Source organism: Netta rufina, assembly GCF_964035555.1.
Source record: "Netta rufina genome assembly, chromosome: 3".
Lineage (NCBI taxonomy): Eukaryota > Metazoa > Chordata > Aves > Anseriformes > Anatidae > Netta > Netta rufina.
Window position 1 is genome coordinate 41,873,827 of NC_140125.1, and position 19,414 is coordinate 41,893,240.

General features: G+C 35.2%; 1 protein-coding gene across 1 annotated transcript in view; it reads right to left on the minus strand.

Annotated features, from left to right (window-relative positions):
* The window catches only part of MTA3 (metastasis associated 1 family member 3), a gene marked incomplete at its 3' end in the record, with an annotated part of 142,239 nt that overhangs the window by 16,879 nt on the left and 105,946 nt on the right, over positions 1 to 19,414 (minus strand). Inside the window, exons 17-18 of the mRNA XM_084285052.1 lie at positions 8,477 to 8,508; positions 858 to 1,015 (exon numbers count right to left, since the gene is read on the minus strand). Of these exons, the coding sequence (XP_084141178.1) occupies positions 858 to 1,015; positions 8,477 to 8,508 (190 nt within the window). The remainder of the gene's footprint in view (positions 1 to 857; positions 1,016 to 8,476; positions 8,509 to 19,414) is intronic.

The window sequence follows — 19,414 nt, forward strand, 5'->3', positions numbered from 1 at the left end:
CTAGCAGTGTCTACCATAAACTAGAATAAGTATGAACATTTTCCTCTGTTAGCTCTGTATTTACATATATTCTTTCCCTACTCTTATTTTATTATTTACATTTTTATTCAACTGCCAGCCTTTCTAGGTCTGCGAAATAACCTCAGAAGCAATGAGTAGTCTGATGTTATTTGCCCTAACTTACTTTAAAGCTAGGCTAGATTTTTAAGCGTTTTTAAATAACCAGCCCAGACAACAGAATTTACAAAAATAAGACTAACGTCTTGTCCCAGTCTGAATTAAATCAGGGAACGAGGAAGAAAAGAGCAGAGGAGCCTCCAGTAGCAACTCTTCTGTGACATCAAACTCTTGTGGGAAAACAAAAAATTCTTTAAATTTTACCAATTAATCTGGAAATGATAGACTGAAAAATATCTTAGTTGTTTTTAAAGGAAATCAATTTCTATCCCAGAAAAACGCTGCCTGCTATATATTTCTCTATTGTGTGCTATGTATTTTTCAAGTTCTGAATATTTCAAAGTGTAGCCTCCATTGTGGATACACATGCATTTTGCTGAATGATCAGAGATATATTAAATTTCATTGTTTTCAAACTACAACTAGTAATAATTTAAAAGTTCTAATCTTTGCCACACAAAAGTAACCCTGACTGGATAAGTCTTGTTAATGAAATACTGATAATGTTAGTATGCAAGGAATGAAAAATGGGTTGTATGTTTTGATGTAACATGGCTCTTCACTGTAACACAACCTCAAATAATAATGACATAAACTGTTATTCAAATAGTGGATCAATAACATGTATGCAGTGAAGACTCATTCCCTGCTTTTCCCTGCTTCAATTTAATTTCTCTTACCTGGTCTCTTCTGTAGCTATGAAGAAACCATCATCTGAAGCATCAAGCCAATTTTGCCTCTGTCTCTTGATCACTGGAATGGTGCTTGTCTTAATGGCACTTGCACTGGCTTGCAAGGCCTTACCGTTAGTAATATGAGTAATATGGGGAGCAGCATGCTGAAATTACAAAAAAAAAAAAAAAAGAAAAAAAAGATATTTGCCTGAGAACAAGCACAATTCTGTTAACTGATTCTGCTCTAAAGGGTAGGCTATACACACTGTCGTTCTCAAAAAACATCTGCTCTTCCTCAACAAGTACCTGCCGGACAGATTACACCTTCTGATCATTTGTGCACTTTGACGTGTTTTAGCCACAGATCTGAAAGCTCTTTAAAAACTAAATTAACTGTGGCTGAAACCATTTCATAAAAAGAGAAACTGAACCATGAATCAGTGCCGTAACTTAAGCAGTCCTGCAACAGTCCAACCAATGAGACTTGGTTTCTAATCCAAGTATAGCATTAATCTAATTTAAAAGTAAAAATAAATCCACACTTTCCAACTTATAGATCCTTACTCTATCTGGCTTTCCTTTTAAATAAAAATCACTATACAGGGCAAGTGGCCCAGCCTAGCTGCTAAGCTAAGGCAAGGTAACAGAGGTTTACATCATCTTGGTGGTGGCCATGGTGTTTAAGTTCACTCTCCAGTCATTATATATATTAGAGCTGACTGCAATACTTCTACCTTCATTTTAATACAGGTAACATTAAACATAAAACGCTGCACTAATTTTATACCACACCTTTAGCTGGAATATCTGGGCAGCAAGATTTAGGCACAACAAATACTCACGCCTAATAAATAAAGCTGCCTTCTGATAAATCAAGTAGAAAATAAAGATGTTTTCTGTACCGTCTGTAAATAACATTTTGGAGGCACATCCCAAGATCCACATTAATTTCTGAAATTAGATTTTTGTTTGGCACATGATCAATTATCAACAAGATTAAGTAATTGCAACATTTGATCAAAACAGACACATTAGAAGACATTATACAAATATGAAAGTTCTGCTTCATCTCACACAGATTCAGCATCATGTTTTCCTACAATGCTGTACTATTTTTTGGTGAAATAATAAAAGCATTCCTTGATAGTGATAGTGTTTTTGTGATATTCATAAAACATGCACAATTCTGCACACTCGTGGGAGTAGCCTTTAATTAGGAGAGCAATTCCACAATCCCTGAGTAAGGAAGAGTCTGGTAACATGCACGGAGGCTAGCAGAATAGAACATGAAACCAGTCTCTTAAATCATGTCATGTAACAGTCAGAAATTACACTTGTATTCAATGTATTCTATTCATATTATGCCACAACTTTCAACAACCACTTACTCTCTCCAGTAGGGAATTTGTGACTTCAGGGACTAATTCCAGCATCTTTATTTTAGTGCAAATAACTGAACAACCTCCTATATGTTTTCTTTGATGCGGTGAAACAAAAAGCAAACAATGAAAAGAGCAACAAGACATCAAATTTCAGTGAGTCTCAGATAACTCTTTCTTAGAGTGAAACTATTTTCCTTTACCCTAGAGGCAAAAACAGATTACACCGGATTTAGTTGCTCTTACACACAGGACTGTAAATCTTCCTTTGTAGTCCCTCTAAATATTTACCTAATTTTTTCCACTTTCTCATTCACTGTTTAGACTGCAGTTTGTTTTTCACTTTTTTTTTTTTTTTGTGTGCGTGTGTGTGTGTGTGTGTGTGTGCTGGCTTTGGTGGAGAGGAACGAGCAAGGGACATGATACTAGAAGTAATTCTGCTGTTATTTAGCATAAATTCAGGATAAAATACATAGTTTGGATGAAATTAGAAATTCATAAAGGTATTTACCTGATGATGTCTTAGTGCACAAAGTAGATACTGCTAAAAAAGCAAGCAACAATTCATGCACAGAAAACACTGTCATACACAACAGATGTACAGATTTCATAGTACATCCAAAGTAATTATTTTTACCTGACAGTGTGATATATTACCGAGGAACATTCAAGGGCTCAAAGGGCAATTTTTTTGCTGTGCTTCCCCAGTCAGAAATGCATTTGAGTTCTCAAATAAAGTGGCTAGTATATATTCCTTTCTAATTAACCACTGTATGTTTCCTTTACTTCAGGACAATCATACACAGGCAAAACATGTTCAGGAAATGTACAAGGCACAAGAAGTGCATTTCCTACGGCATGAACTCCGAAAAACAGTTAAACATTATGGAAAAAGTATGTGCTTTTTCATAATACTTTTTCCCCTGGCAAAGACAGACTAGATCCAAAATTCTTTTTTGTCTACATTTCTTAGAACCTAATTCTTATTCCAGACAAGATATAACACGACAGAAAACGGTGCAAGGGTTACAACATCATCTTGTCTCTCTTGCATCATAATGATTACTTTTTTCCCTTTTATTTCCCTTTTCCATGAGTCCTTTCATGCTATTTGGAGAAATTCTATCTCACTTAAAGACAATGGAAAAATACGATCATTGTTCTCCAGTGCTAGGGACCACATTATCTTTAATTTCTAGTTAATCAAAACAATTGAATTTCTTGAACAATTAAAAGTAGAAAATCAGTTCCTTAATTCCTCTAAAAATATATATTTACCACTCTGTATAAAAACAAGCATCCAATATAACTGTCATACTGATAGCAACACCCACAGCAAACAGACCTTTCATACCGAGTACTTATTAAATGCTTTATTACTATTACTATTATTATTTATTTTTCCGCTCCATCACATAGTTATGCTAGAAAGGTTATGAAAGCTTCAGGAATACCACTGGTACTACCACAGAAGCTCTATTCCAACAAAAACCATGCATGCAGAATGCTACAATAACACTGTAACACTGCTGTGTGCAATTAGCAGCTGGCATTTTGATTTTGACTATTTACTTTACTAATAAGTTGTGCCATCATTTTGCAACAAAACCACTGGTATACTGAGACTCCATATACCACTGGCAGATCACAAAGCAGCAGAAGGTTCACATGGGGTTTGCCAACTGCATATTGGACTAACCTTCCTCCCCTCTGAGTGACTCCTTCCTCACAAGTTTTTCCTCATCTCAGTCTGGCTGCATTCATTGCAGTCTCTTGTATCCCTAGAAGAAAGTTGCTCTATGCCCAAAAAACATCACTAGGCTAAGGGAGGTTTGCACAAAACTGATTAAAAGTAAACTCAAGAAATGGATACTTAGAGTCTGCCCATGTACCTCAACAAGTAACTCTTTGAAACACGTTTCTGAACTCATGTGAGCTGCCTTGAAAACCATCTCCACACCAAAATTTGGTTTTGGGACCCCCAGAGAGAAGCCTCCTGATGATGTGTTACTTCAGTGTGTCAATAAATGAATATATTGAAGGCTTGATGAGAAAACAAAGCCATCACCAGTAAGCCCCACTGTCACAGCAGGGAATTAAAAATCCCTGTCACAATTTTAAGGCAACGTGTTGCATTCAGAAAAAAAGTCAGCACAGAATAATCTCTTGGAACAGGTTCACCTGCCAAACAAGAGGTATCTGTGCTGTAAACTCAAGAGACTTCTGAGACCAATGGCCATCTTTTAAAGGTCTTCAACAAGCCTTTTATGAGGACTGTATGGGAGGATCATTTGTTAAAATGCCCTCACAGTGCCACCTGTCCCCTGTTACAACATTTCTGCAGCGGCACCATTCTCTCATAATTCACTCACAGACTGGTGCACAGCTCCCTTTTTGTCAGCTGCTTGCAGGTGCTATTAATCAATGCTCACCTGGCAGGGATGTGAGTTTCCCATTTGTATACACAAATGTTCATTTCTTATTGAGCAACTGAGACACCTCCAACACTCAATGAATGCAATATTTCCCTTCATAAAAAGGAAATCACGCATTCCAGAGTTGCTATGAGCTGTGTAGAGTCACTATCCATGTGACATGTTGCAGTGGCAGCTACAAGTCCAACAAAGTTTGGATACCATTCCAAAGTCGACTACAAGGATACTCCAAACACCATACACTAAAGCGGTGATTTAAGTCAGCATCTTATTATGAAGGGTAAATCCCCTATCATTTCTAGATCCCAAAGGAATTTCAAGCACAAGGAGAATGAGATGCATGTTGGAAGTCAGAGAGGAATCCTGTACAAATTCAGAAATGGGACCCAGATTCCAAACGTAGTTGAGATTCCTGTCTGTAAGTCTCTCAGCTTGTACTGGGATATAAATGGCCAAGCATTTATTCACTGAGAGCCACTGGTGTTCTCCCCATTGCCTGAAGATCCTGAAAAGAGATTCAGCTTTGAAATAAACATGTAACACCAGCAGGCATTACAGGTGTAATGTAAAAATTAATGGGGAATATTTATGCTGTGACTGAAAGAATGTTTAACTGGATTATCATAAATTCCTAAGTTGCCTTGAATTTCACATATCTTATTCTTTTCCCATACTTACAAAAAGGAATTTTTTCCATTGCCTAAATTAGCATTTTTAACTTTTTTTTTAATCATATTTAAGCAAAAAATCAAATCAAATTAAACACAGCAAAATAAAATTTCTAGACAGAAAAGAAAATGACTGGAAGAAATCAGGTGCTCTTAATATGTTCAGTATTAATCCATACTAATTAGTTCAATTTATTTACATTGACCTAATTATACCAGGTATAGCATAAACCAAATCTAGAATTACACTGAGTTTAAATTAGGTATTGATTTTGTTTTGCCACTCCTGGCATGTTCTAATTTGTAGAGGCATTAACATTCCCTCTCTCAAAGGAATCAAGGTTTTGTGCTAGTCTAGCTTACTTCTTCATGGAGATTTGAGATGAATGTGAAAATTACAAAACACGTTTATATGGGATCACCACACAACGTTGGTACTAGCATGCAGGCACACATACATTTTTGGTATAGAATTTCATTTAACAAAACATGAAGGCTACTAAAAAAAAAAAAAAAAAGCAAACTATAGATCATATAGATCATATACAAGAAACTAAGTCATGGAAATATTACTTTTGGACCTCCTGAGTGCTATTTAACCTTTGACAAAACACCTAGACTAGATGTAATACTGAAAATCCTAGCCAATTACTTCTGTGGTGCAAGGAGAGGGGGGAAAAAAAAAAGTTTACTTTCCAAAGCAGCCAGGCTAAAATACTATGTTCATAACCTCTCCATTTCACAGAAGTTACACAAAAGCTATATAACCTCTGAATAAACCGTGTCTTAAAAGCAGCATTTTGAAGTAAATATTTATTTATATAAACCACTAAAATTAGTAATGCAAGACTAACAGCCATCTATCCACAGAAAAACAGGAAATCTGGTTTATATTTAAAATGCAGAAAACAGACTCACTCTTCACATGCACGCAGACCCCTGAACTATTTTCTAGTACTTTATTTTTACAAACAGGAGTTTGAAGCAAAAAATAGGGATCCATGATTGTATTTGAATGCAAAAACAATTCTTGAGCTTTAAAAAAATAGAGCTAATGTTCTCAGAAAAAAATGTACAGTCTTTTCCTCAGCAAATCATGCTCTATTCCTCATTAGCTTTGATTTAAACACAAATCTGAATCTCCAGAGACAAGGTCAGTTTTAATGTTGTACTTATGCTATCTCACCACCTGCAATGCAATGTACAAGGAGATGAAATGTTTTTTCCCAGCTAAGACAAAAGCTTTTTTACATCAAAGCATCCTAGGCAACATACAGATTTCCTGCCACTCTTCTCTCATTCCAATTGATTATCACGCTTTAACTTTGTATCTGTTATAATATTAACCATAATCAGTCAGAACAAGTGGACTTTATTTGAAAATAATTATTTATTGCAGTAGTCATTCAAAAATGGACCTCAACAGCATAGTTTCACTGTGTCTAAATTGAATAGATAATCTCATACTGCTTCTAATTCACTCAATAATATTTTTTCAAGCTTTGGTGATATAATCTCCCTACTCAGTGGTACGAAATTTTCCATTATACGTTCAGTTAGTTTAATAGCAGAGAAGAGTCAGCATTGTTACAACCTTTTCACACTAAACAGCATACCTATTTTTTAATTGCATTCTATTTATTTAAGTGCAATAGACAATTACAGCACATTTCTTTTACTGCACAGATTAGTCCAAGTGGTCTGAACCAGGGATTTGGGGAGGCTAACAACACAAGGACTTCCAGAACTCAAGCTGTTTGAAAACCTCTCTCTTATCACTTTAAAGTTTGACTGTTCTTTGCATAAGGACACACTTATATAGGGAAAGAACATTTCTTTGGTTAAATTTGTACAGCTGTTCTTATGCATTGAAAAGAGACTGTCAAAATGTGTATTATCTTCTGAGTAAAAATAATAGGAAATGAATTAAAGAGAAATGAAGAATGAAGTTTCCAACAGACTCAGCATTAACCTCTAGCTCTCTTCCTGATATCAGTGTAAAATTGGAAAAATACTGAAATATTTTTCAATCCCTTCCAAAATTTTATGGCAGAGAAATTCGTTTGATTAAGCATCTTATTTGGATATAGGTCCATGTAAGCCAAATTCATGATAAACAATGAATATATGACATCCAGTAGAAAACAGAAACATCACTTTTTTCACACGCGTCTTAACCATTTTGAAAATTTGTGGTCTGTAGTCCTTACTGATTTATTATCCATTTGCTATGAGCTAAATCAGCTAAATTTGCCCTTTCCTCTGTGCTGAATCACAAAGAGGAAATATTTCTGTGTGGGAATTTACATGTCCCACGAATGCTGTACAAGCATAAGAGGTAACAAATTTGAAGGGACACTGAAAACTGTAGGAATGAAAACAAAGAGACTCTAGTCACATCATGTTTTGTTGTTGTTGTTTTAAAATGTCAAAGTTTGTCTCAAAAATTGGTCTCTTCCCAAAAGTGGATAGACCTCCCCCCAGATTCCTGCAAGACAGACATATTCCCAGTCAGAGATTTTATTTATGTGAATTTTTGTTCAATCCTTATCTAACTTTTATCAGAAGCTTGAAACAGAAAAAAAGATTGATAAAAATTTCTCACCCTACAAAATCCCAAGACAGATACTAAATCCATGACACTTTTATGCATAAAAATATATTTTATTTTAATTTGTCACACTGTTTAAGTATTTTCCCTGTTTCTGGAACCCAAACTATCAAACTCAATGTAAAGTCAGAAACGAGCCTCACAGTGGCACTGCAACGTGATGCAAGAATTAACATAAATTTTGAACTTTAAATGCTCTCTGACATGTGAAACACATAGCATGCAAGAGATTTAATGAACATTAGTTTGACATGATAATAACCACTTAAACACACAACAATAGAACTGTAATTGGATGTTTATGTATCTAAATGTACAGCTCTGCTACTTCATAAGCTACTCGACCAGACATTTTTTTCCCAAAACTTTCAATGAAATATGGCAGTTCACAGACCCATTTTGTCTCTACATGGATACTGGACTTTATAAGAAAACATGCCAACAGCTTATGATACGACTTAATTCGCTTTGTTTTCAAATGACAAATTGTATCTATAGATTGATCTATACCTGAAATTTCCTTTACACTTACCATTATCGTTCTTGTTGTATGGCCGGATGATTCTGGAAAACAAAAGAACCACAGTGCATTAGAGTATTGTCTTTATCCATATATTAAAAACAAACAAACAAACAAACAAAAAAACACCTGTTTTCTTAGGCTCGCCCTGAAGGCTAAGATAGTACTGTTCATGTACAAGAAAAATACCAGAAACACAGATTGGAAAGATGTCTCATGAAGCAAACATGAGAATCACTGATCCTGAAAATATATGGAAGGTTATAGTATACTGTTAAATGCACTCATTCTCTTTGTTTAATTATCCTCTTCTGCAAGCAAATATGAAAATGGAACTAATTGATGTTTCACATTTCAAGATTTTTTTTTTCATTTTGCTTTTAACATTGGATGGATGTTAAATTGGATGTTAATTGGATAACATTTAACATGGATGATAAGATCTGCAGAAAAAAATACAGAAAAAAATACAGAGCATCAACATAATTTCGTAACTATTCACATTTGAAACAGCTCTATGAAACTATGCAGAACTTTTTCTAAGAATTTTCATGGATTGTTGTTTTAATCAACAAAGTAGGTTGAGAATTATAACATTCAGAAATCTTAATTACTCTCTCCTACATGAGAGATTACAAGTTAGTCAGTTGAATACACAGTTATATTTATTTGCTGAGAAATCATGACCAGGCCAATAGCTAATGCAGACTTCATCCCCCCTATTTAACTTAAAGTACATTTGCTTTTGTTGTTTGTTTTTTTCCCCCAAGGGCAGAAGACATCCTCTCTGGCATTATAACACTATGGCAGTCATACTACAGCTCTGTTCTTTATTGAAGGAGGATAACTTTAGTAACTAAACATCCTTCTAACCTGCTAACTAAAAAAAATAAAAAAAATGCTGATGATCTGTAAGATGCAAGATAATGTTACTATCAGTCTCATTGACCTGCTCAAAAATTTGGGTACAATTTCATCATTGTCTATAGTACATAGAGTTCACACAACACTAGCTGCAGTTCTGGGTAAAATGTCCTCAATTCTGCAAGAACTGAATAAGAAGAGTCTCAATTCTGCAAGTGAAATAAATGTACAATAATTATACTTGGTTAGTTAATCTTGCCCCAGTTCCAAATTGAGATCCTCATGGGAGTCCCAAATGGCATTCCTTACTTAAAAGACATACTCCATGACTTTTGTTCTTGTTAAAAATTGTATTAAAGAGAATAAAAGGACATGAGACAGAACAGCTGCACACCTCTTCCTGAAACATGGTACTTAAACTGGTAATTAAATGGTAATTAAATCAAACCAGTACTTCTCTCTCATTTTGAGAAGTTACCTTAACCAGTCTGAAGATGTAGATCAACTGACAGAAAAAGTTATTTTAAAATTCTCCAGCTAATTAGAAACTTCAGTGTGACCAACACTCAACAATAATTCCAACATCTAGTTTACATGTACACTTGCACATCTCTTCATCCTTAATAAAATCTAATAATAAATACAGACATCAATAACTTCCCATTGATAAAGGTTCTGTAATGTGAAATGCTACCTAGGTTGCAATATTTTAGTTGTGAGACCCTCTCCCAGGTCACTTTCCCTCTTTTTTTTCCCCACAAAAATAATCACATATAGGAATATTTTTAGGGCACCAGTCCTCCAGGCAAGTTTTAAACTGGTAGTATGAAAATTAAATTGTTTCCTGATTCCTGAATATATTTGGCACTATTATCAGGTAAGAGAAGATTACAGTAGAGAGAAGAATCTACTGAATTACTGAATTTCTATCTTTACAGTGAAGTGTTTTTTTTGTTGTTGTTGTTGTTGTTGTTTTTTAACTACAGCTTTATTTATTGTTTTAACATTTCAGTCAAATAACATTTCAGGAATGTTCCTGAGAAAACCCAGGTACTACATATGGGGAAGTATAACCATCTGAGCAACTCTTGAAAAAAAAAAAAAAAAAAGGACTCATTTCTGTTACAAGCCCAACTTCCCAGAAAAAGAACAACAAAAAAACACACACGACTATCACCAAGAGCACAACTAGATTTCCTGAGGACTTGAACATCATATTAAACAAAAAGAATGTGGTTTCTTCACTCTTGAAATACAAAGATATATTGCAGAGCACTTCCACTCATCCACAAAAAGACCAAAATATACAAACAAAACTCCCACTTTTATATTCAGACATATCAGTAGTAAGATATGTCCACTCTTACTCAGAGTTACTATGCTTTTCACATAGATTTATATGCAAAATCTATGATTATCATGGTTGTATTACTAATGTCCCCAGATAATACCTCTTTTGAGGAAGATGAGGACTGTAACACATAACAGCAGGATGTACCCAGAGGTTGTTAAACATCATATTTTTGAAGAATATTACAGAATCTGTTAATATAATGCCAATAGCTATTAACTCCAGGATATTAGCATTTTGATAACCTATTACTAAAACCAAGCAAAGAAGTGAAGAAAGATATATTTGCAGAGTAATCTCTCTGTTTTATCACACAATACAAACATTCTCATTTTTTTCCAGATATATTTCTTAGGTTTAATTGCTGTAGATACTAAAATATAATCTCAATTACCAAACATCTTTCAAAAAGAATTGAGTATACATATAAATGAAAAGCTAGGGAAATAACTATTTAGGTAGTAGACGGTCAAAAATTTCTAGATCTAGCAAAGACTCAAGTATTGTTGTTGCACAATTTAAACTCTTGCATACACTTAAAACTGATTAGTAAGATTTTGGAACCAAGGAGACACCAATTTCTTCCACAAAATAAATTACACCCTGATCTGGCAGAAATTTTTGGCTGTTGCTTGGGAGAAGAAACTGACCCTCACCCTGCTACAATGTCCTTTCAGGTAGTCATAGAGAGCAATAAGGTCTCCCCTGAGCCTCCTTTTCTTCAGGCTAAACAACCCCAGTTCCCTCACCTGGTCTTCATAAGACTTGTTGTTCTCTAGGCCCCTCACAAGCTTCATTGCCATTCTTCAGGCATGCTCTAGCACCTCAATGCCCTTCTCGTAGTGAGGGGCCAAAAACTAAACACAGCACTCAAGGTGCAGCCTCACCTGAGCTGAATACAGGCGGACAATCACCTCCCTGGTCCTGCTGGCCACACAATTTCTGATACAGGCCAGGATGCTGTTGGCCTTCTTGCCTGCCTGAGCATGCTTCTAGCTCACGTTCACCTGGCTATCGACCAATACCTTCAGGTCCCTTTCCACCAGGCAGCTTTCAAGGCACTCTGCTCCAAGACTGTAGCATTGCTTGGGTTGTTGTGCCCCAACTGCAGGACCCGGCACTTGGCCTTGTTGAACCTCCTGCAGTTGGCCTCGGCCCATCCAGAGCCCTCTGGCCTTCCGCAGCGCCCTCCTGCCCTCAAGGAGTCCAACACTCACACCTAACTTGGTGTTGTCTGCAAACTTACTGAGGGTGCATTTGATCCCCTCGTTGATAAAGATACTGAAGAGAACTGGGCCCAGCATTGAGCCCTGGGGGACACCACTTGTGACTGGCCTCCAACTGGATTTAACTCCATTCACCACAACTCAGAGAAACAATATGCAGACAAGAAAAAGCAAGAAAGTACAGAAACATAAAAACATATCTCAAAGCATCTTCCCCCTACACAGGAAACTTCCAGTTATACTGCCTAATCATTTTTTGAATGTGCTTTCCATATTGCATTACGCAATAAAATAGAAGTACTACTCTGCAATCACAGCTTACGAAAAATAATCAACCCACTTGACAGTAATCATACACAGAATCACTCTAAGTATGAACTCCAGATCTCAAATCCAGAACATGTAATTCATGAGGTAATATGCTGCTAACCCTGTTATCCAGCTGACAGGATTGTCTTTCTGAAACTTTAATTCTTTAAAATAATACCAGTGAAAAGCAGGCATTCCAGGAATTAGGCTCTGGTTAACTGCACTGTTTTATATGCTAACTTGATTATAGTGTTGTTCTTATTGTTTACTGTTTTAAGAGCTGATTTATTCTGCCAGTTATAAAAGCCCATATTACTGTAATTTCATGCCTACATAATACCTGTATGTAAAAACAAAACAAAACAACAAACAAACAAACAAACAAAAAAAAAAACAGAGCCCTGATTCAGCAGCAGAAATAGAGGGCAGTTCACCATGAAATTCCCTTTTCCTCTTTGTGCAATCCCTCTTGCTTGCTCTTTCTATTGAACTGCCATTTTCAGGAATTCCTTAGTACAACAAAATGGAAGCGATGTACAGCATGCTCAAAGTGGGGTATCAAAGTATGAATGCAATTCTAAATTTAAGGTTTTCAGAACCAAATGTACACAAAGAAGCCTTACAAATCCAAAGATACATTTTTGAAATAAAGGAAATAAAAGCAAAAAAAAAACAAAATCCCCTACTTGATTTATGGTATACTTAACACCTTTGGAAATAACTCATATTTCAGAAGATACAATAAGCCTGAGAACTATGATTAAATAGAAATTGTGTTTTCACTTAGGCAAAAGAAAAGCACTCAACCATCTATATTTAAAACAAATAAACAAAACCATAACACAGTGATATGCTCTGTTAACACTTAGGATGAGTTCTTTCTCAGATGGAATTCAGGGAAACATGGGTTTGCATAAATGGTTTTGCCCCTTCCAAGTCATTCCATGACCAATTTCATCACAAAGAGTTCATGCTGCTTACATTTACCTACTGAAAGAATACTCTACAGACTTAGCAGCCTTTGGACACACAGCAGAAGCCTGTTCTTTTATTTATAATAAAAAGCTCTCCACTACTTTGGAGATAATTGTAATGTGAATTCAATATAGGCAAATGATGACTGTACATTTATCATTCCAAGATAACACGATTTTCTCATTTTAATAAATTCTGGAAAGGTATTTCTCTTCTATTTCTCTGACAAAAATGACACATTCAATGAGTTTCCTCCTTGTTGATTATTTTTCACCTGAAGTCACAGTGTCATTTGTATCACTGAGGTTGGATGCATGAAGACAGAAGTGGAGAGGGGGAAATCATCAACTCATTATAAATGAACTGAAGGGAAAATATTGTTTTATCATTCTAAAATTTAAATAACAAAGCAACAAAAAGGCTTTTGACACACAAACATTGGATGGTGTATCTTAGTTCTACAAATGATTGACAATTTCATCAGTGACACCCTGGAGTAATTACAGACTCTGTAATTTTCCAGGTACATAATCTGGACACTGGAAGTTGTCATTAGTTCATCATCTCCAATATCACAATTTGTACATCTGCAAAAAGAATACACTAATTCAGAAATGCAAGTGCTAGAGCATTTTCTTTTTCTACATTTAAACATTTAAAATGATTCCTTCCAACTGGATACTGAAAATAGACAGAAATTGGCTACTGTTGTCCAAGTTGCAACAATCAAAGGTAAAAAGGGTTTTAGGTCAATTTCTTGAGGATCAGAGATGGCATTAATGACTGTATAGAACTATGCACAACAAGTCTCTTACCATAAAGCATTTTACATTGTCACATATATAAAAGCTCTCAGTTGTATAAGTCAGGAAATAACCATGAGTTATAAACACCCTTTTCAAAGTCCTCTGCTTTCATAGTAACATAACAGCACCATCAATATCTCCAGAGAGATCTGCTTTCCATGCTGATATTTCCATCAGGATCAGTGTACATATTTCAGTAAAAGATCTGTAGCCAAACATTTCAAAACTTTTGCTAGTTATACCAAAGATCAAAACTAGAATGCATGTGTCCAAAGAAAATTTCAGAGAAAAAGCTGGCAGTAGAACAATAAATAGCATTTGTTTCTCACTTTTGAGAAAAATGAGATACAATATTAATTATACTTTGTGTTTCAGCATAGAAGAAATGGCAAAAGTAGATTCACATAGCAGATTATCACATCTCTTTTCTTCTCTTTCAGTTGGAAAGTTACTGGTATGTAAAATGAGGCTTATAAAAATTTACGTAGGCATATAGTTTATTAATATGAAACATATATGAGAGATATTTTATGGTTTTATTTTTAAAATTAAGTGCCAGATATTTTTTGGTATGCATTCCATGCTGCTAGCCTGACATCTCAGTGGAATATCTCCATCTTTGCCAAAAAATAATGTTGTGATAACAAAGATCAGGCATTTTAGAGAAAAGACATCTTTCTCTTCTGAGAAATTCAATCCAACAGTGAAAACTGCTTTCTTCTAACAATTTTGCACAGGGTTATGTGAAATGAATTACAATGAAATGTGTTTCGTTTTTTTCTGTTTCAAGAAAATTTGGGGCAGGAAAGACTCCAGTCTCTCCGATTGTCAGTTAAGGTACATATATTTTCTTGTGACTGACAAAGGAGAGAAATTCCCAGTGGAAAAACAGGGGTGAAATATAAGCCCTTCTTCCTTGCTCATCTCCTCAATAGCCAATACTAATTAGTCATAAGCAGAGGAAGAGAGAGATTGACCAAAATAGCACCTAGGGGAGAAGGTACACTTTTTGAGGTCTTTCTCGCTTTGCCAATTGCTCATGTAACTTTCTCATCTTGCTGTGCTGGAGTTGTGCAGGTTGCTACAAAAATATACCCCCAAATTGCCATTTAATTCTTAGATACAGCTGATGACTTCAATAATCAATTCCCTAAGAAACTGAAGTATGACTGTTAAAAGAATCCTCTCGAAGGCATTAAGACATCTCAGCCTGAAATACAGTATTAAAGGTCCGGAAAAGGGAAGAGAGAATGGGGATTGGGATTGTTGATTAAAAACTCCTCAGCTATGAACAACCAGTTCTCCTGCTTCTTCCCACAAATCAATAAAACAGTATCATCAAGCACAGAATAATCTCTGTACTTTGTTAGTGATGTTATCATCTTGGATATCCTGTAGACATTTTGGTGTTGATGCATATAAAAGTTAGGAAATGCCTGCTAGTTGACAGAGATTACACTCATGTAGAATACCTTTACCTTTCCAAATATTAAGTAGAAAATTATCATTACTCACCCTTCCAAAACAACAGCCTGACGTAAAACTTGACTACTTGTATGTAACTGTTGCTCACTGTTAAGCAGCTCGTGGGTGAAAGTAACTGCTTGGAATAATTTCAGACACTATAATTTAAAGATCTGATTCAAAATATCTACAAAGCACTTTATAGTCACACCTAAATCATCAACTCAAGTCATAAAATAGGATACACGCAACATTATGCAACATCGTGATTTTCTGAAGACATTTTTTTCCCATTTGAAAGAGATTGTCTTCACTACTGAAAACCATTCAAATACTTGGTGTTGATTTTATTTTCAGCAGCAATGGATATTCTTTCTTATCTCAGCATAGTTAAAAGCACCAACATGCATATGTGAAACCTCCCCAAAATACTGTGACTTTTTTCCAGAACAGAGAGAAGTTTCCAACATTTTTCATTCCATCCTACAGAATGCAACGCTTCCTGTTTTTCGAAAATAAAGGAAACAACACTTTTTTTTTTAAAGACATCCAGAAAAACTTCCTCCTACAAGAAAGTACACAAACAGGTACAAGATCTTTAACTGTGAAGAGGGAAAAATAGCCTCAGATCAAGATCTTTCTTTTGCAGACACCAACAGCCCAGAATAACAGCTGCAGTACGCAGTGCTTAAGCAGTGCAATTTTATTCAAGTCTATGCATTATATATGAATCATATGTAGAACTACAACTATGTCTCTCAGACTGATAATCAGGTCTTTTAACAGCAAGTTACATTGGACAAGCCCCACTATTTCTGAAAAGAGCTAAATGATCTCCCTCAGCATTCTCAATAAAGATCAAGCAATAGTAGTCAGAAATTACAGACTCCCTTATCCCTATCAGTTGCACCAGACTTTTGGTGGAGGCACATACATGGGACATGAAAGGGAATCTTGTGCTACATTGGCCAAACTCTTGACTTAAGCCAACAAAAGACTACCCTACAAAATGGTAATTATGTTCTCATTTAGGCATATTATTCTTAAAAGCATTAAACCAAATACTAATGGTTTTTCTCATAATCTTACCCCACTCACTTAAACAGATCCTTAAACACTCAACTCACCTAAGCAATAAGACTGACTTCAAATATGTCAATATATATGCATATTTACACAAGCTTAAGTGACATTTACTTGAATACTGTAAATTATCATATATCTTAAATAAACATATTTCTATGGCTTAAAACAAACTTCTAATACTGTTTAAAAAAGCAAACCTGAACATGCAGACATTTCTATGTCAATAACATTAAGATTATGAAAATAGCTCAAGATAAGACTTAATGTAAGCTCACTGTGCTCATTTCTGTTTGCTCATTTCATCAAAGCATGAATTGGAAGACAGAATATATCATCTCCATAGTAGGCTTTCTGGATACTGTTAATTTATACAGTGCAATAAAACCAGCAACAATCAATAGTCTTTTGGAATCAAAACAGCTTTTTAGTATATTTATAGTAACATGAAAACTCTGGGGGCTGGCAAAACCTTTCATTGCACAAATAATACACATATCAGTACAATTACGCAGAAACCGCTATTTCTCAAATTGCTCTGGTCACTCAGTTGTTGCTCTGTGCTGAATAGAAGCTGAATAAATTACAGACCCCAAAATGTTTCTCTATTTATTTGGCTTGGTTTTTAATTTAGCAATAAGCAGAGAAGGGGTTAAATGGCAACTATGAAAGACAGCCATTTTTCAGTCAAAAGGAACAGAAGGTGTTGTTGAGTATTTTTACTGCTAGTTTGATCAGCTTTCCTGTGCATTTTATTTCCTGGGGAATAAGGGATTAAGAAAAGAAAAAAAAAACAAGAGGACCACAACTACTACTAAAAAATGGAGATCGAGACTATTCAAGTCAGCACTGATGGTAAATAAAAAAGTTGGTTAAAGCTGATACATGGCAGAAGGCGATAGTGCAATTGGTTTATGCTGAGACAAATGTTAACAAAACTTGACGATAACTTATCAAAAGCATAAGCTTTGGCCAGTAACTAGTTTTATATTTCTTAAACTTCTCTTTGGCTTCTGTTCAACTGAGGAGTCTAATAAAACTACTCTTTAAGAAGATCAATCCCATACCAAGCCATCTGAGCAAGGAAACATCATTCAGTGAGGCTGTGCCTCCCAGGTCCACACAAGTATTTGCCCTTTGCCTGCTGCAGTTCCTTCATCATGAGGCTGAAGAACTGAGAAAGCTAATGGTAACTTTCGGATGTTATAAAAACAGCATTCAGTAGTACACACTGATAGTGACTAAACTATTTGCACATACCATTGAGCTCCCTGCACATGCTAAAAAGTAGCAGAAAATCTAGAACCACACACACCAAAAAGAAAACAAAAAGAAAACAAAAACAAAACAAACAAAAAAAAGGATCATCATAGGTACTCAGTTTACTGTTTTATGCAGCATTGCTTAGGGAATTACTTTTATGCTTTTAACTTTAGAATACCTGATCTAATTCAGAAATTATTCTTTTGCATTTCCATTATCATTCTTATATCACACCTAATATTTCAGGAGTTATTTTACAGTTTGCATGGACTATACTTTGCATGTTTTTAATTAAAGAGTGGGACAAGAACCCAAATAACCATTTTTACATGAGCAAGATATACCTTGCAGATTTCCACGCTCTAGGATATAAGCTTTCTTCACATTTGCATAGAAAATAGATAAGCAGAAATAATTATCTCCTAAAGCAATAATTTACAGTTCTCAATGGTATTTTTTCAAATTAGATGCCACTTTGTGAAAATTGCGTTAACACTTATCTGTTTGATACAAACTAATCAATGTGGCTAATGATTGGTTTTATAAATGCTTTATGTTGAAGAGAACATTGATATTAAATTGAAGAAAAATGTTAAGAACTTCCAAGGTCATCTCCTTGTGGGGAAACCACCATAGTAACGTTTACCTTGAACTCATTGCTACAACTTTCTTTGCAGTAGAAATGTAACATCATCTTCTTTACCAGGTCAAAGTCATTCTCCTCACAAAGATCATGTAAAGAATCCAGTCTAATGAGCAGCATTCCCAGAAGGGGAAAAAAGCAGCTTTTTTTCATAATTACATGCAATAAGTACCAGATTGACATTACAGAACTTAAGAATGAAAGTCCACAGCAAAAATTCTGTTGTGTGAAATGCTCTGCTTTTATAGCTATGCCTATATGCCTATGCATCATCTTTTTTATCTAAGTCACATGGTTATCATCATGGTCCACTGAATAGCTTGTGTTGCCATGCATGTTATTTGCCTACTGTGTAAAGGCTGTTTGCACACTGAGCAAAGGTCCAAGAGATCCTCTTACTGTATATATTAAATAACCACTTTTTGTCAAAATATACAGTTATTTCTAGGTATTGTTAAGTGTACAGTAGGTATTTGCACTGCAAGATACAAATAACATTGACAGTGACAGAAAAATATGATAGTTATGGGAAGATAATGGATAGAGTTTTCCTTCCAGTATCTGGAATACTATTTCTATTATCTTGTCTAAAATGAGTCCCTCTCATTTCTACCTTGCCCTGTGAAGCATGAAAACAGCATGTCTTTTGTGCCAGTCATGTCCGGAACAGCCTATTTCAGAGTCTAGCTTCTTTCAGATTTCTAGTCCCAACCACCACAATGAACTGCACTACAAATAAGGTAATTGCTTACAAAAGTTACAACTCACAAAAAGAGTTCAGGAAAGGCAGTGCGTATCTCTGCAAAATATTTCTTCAAATAAAAATGCAGTAAGTCAAAATAAAGCATTCATTGCATCCTTCCCTTTTCACCAAATTTGTTTTATCCCTTTCTTGATCTCTTCTATAGAGTAGAAAGATTAGTAGGAAAATGGTACATATAGTTTTTGTAAGAGATGGCATTAATG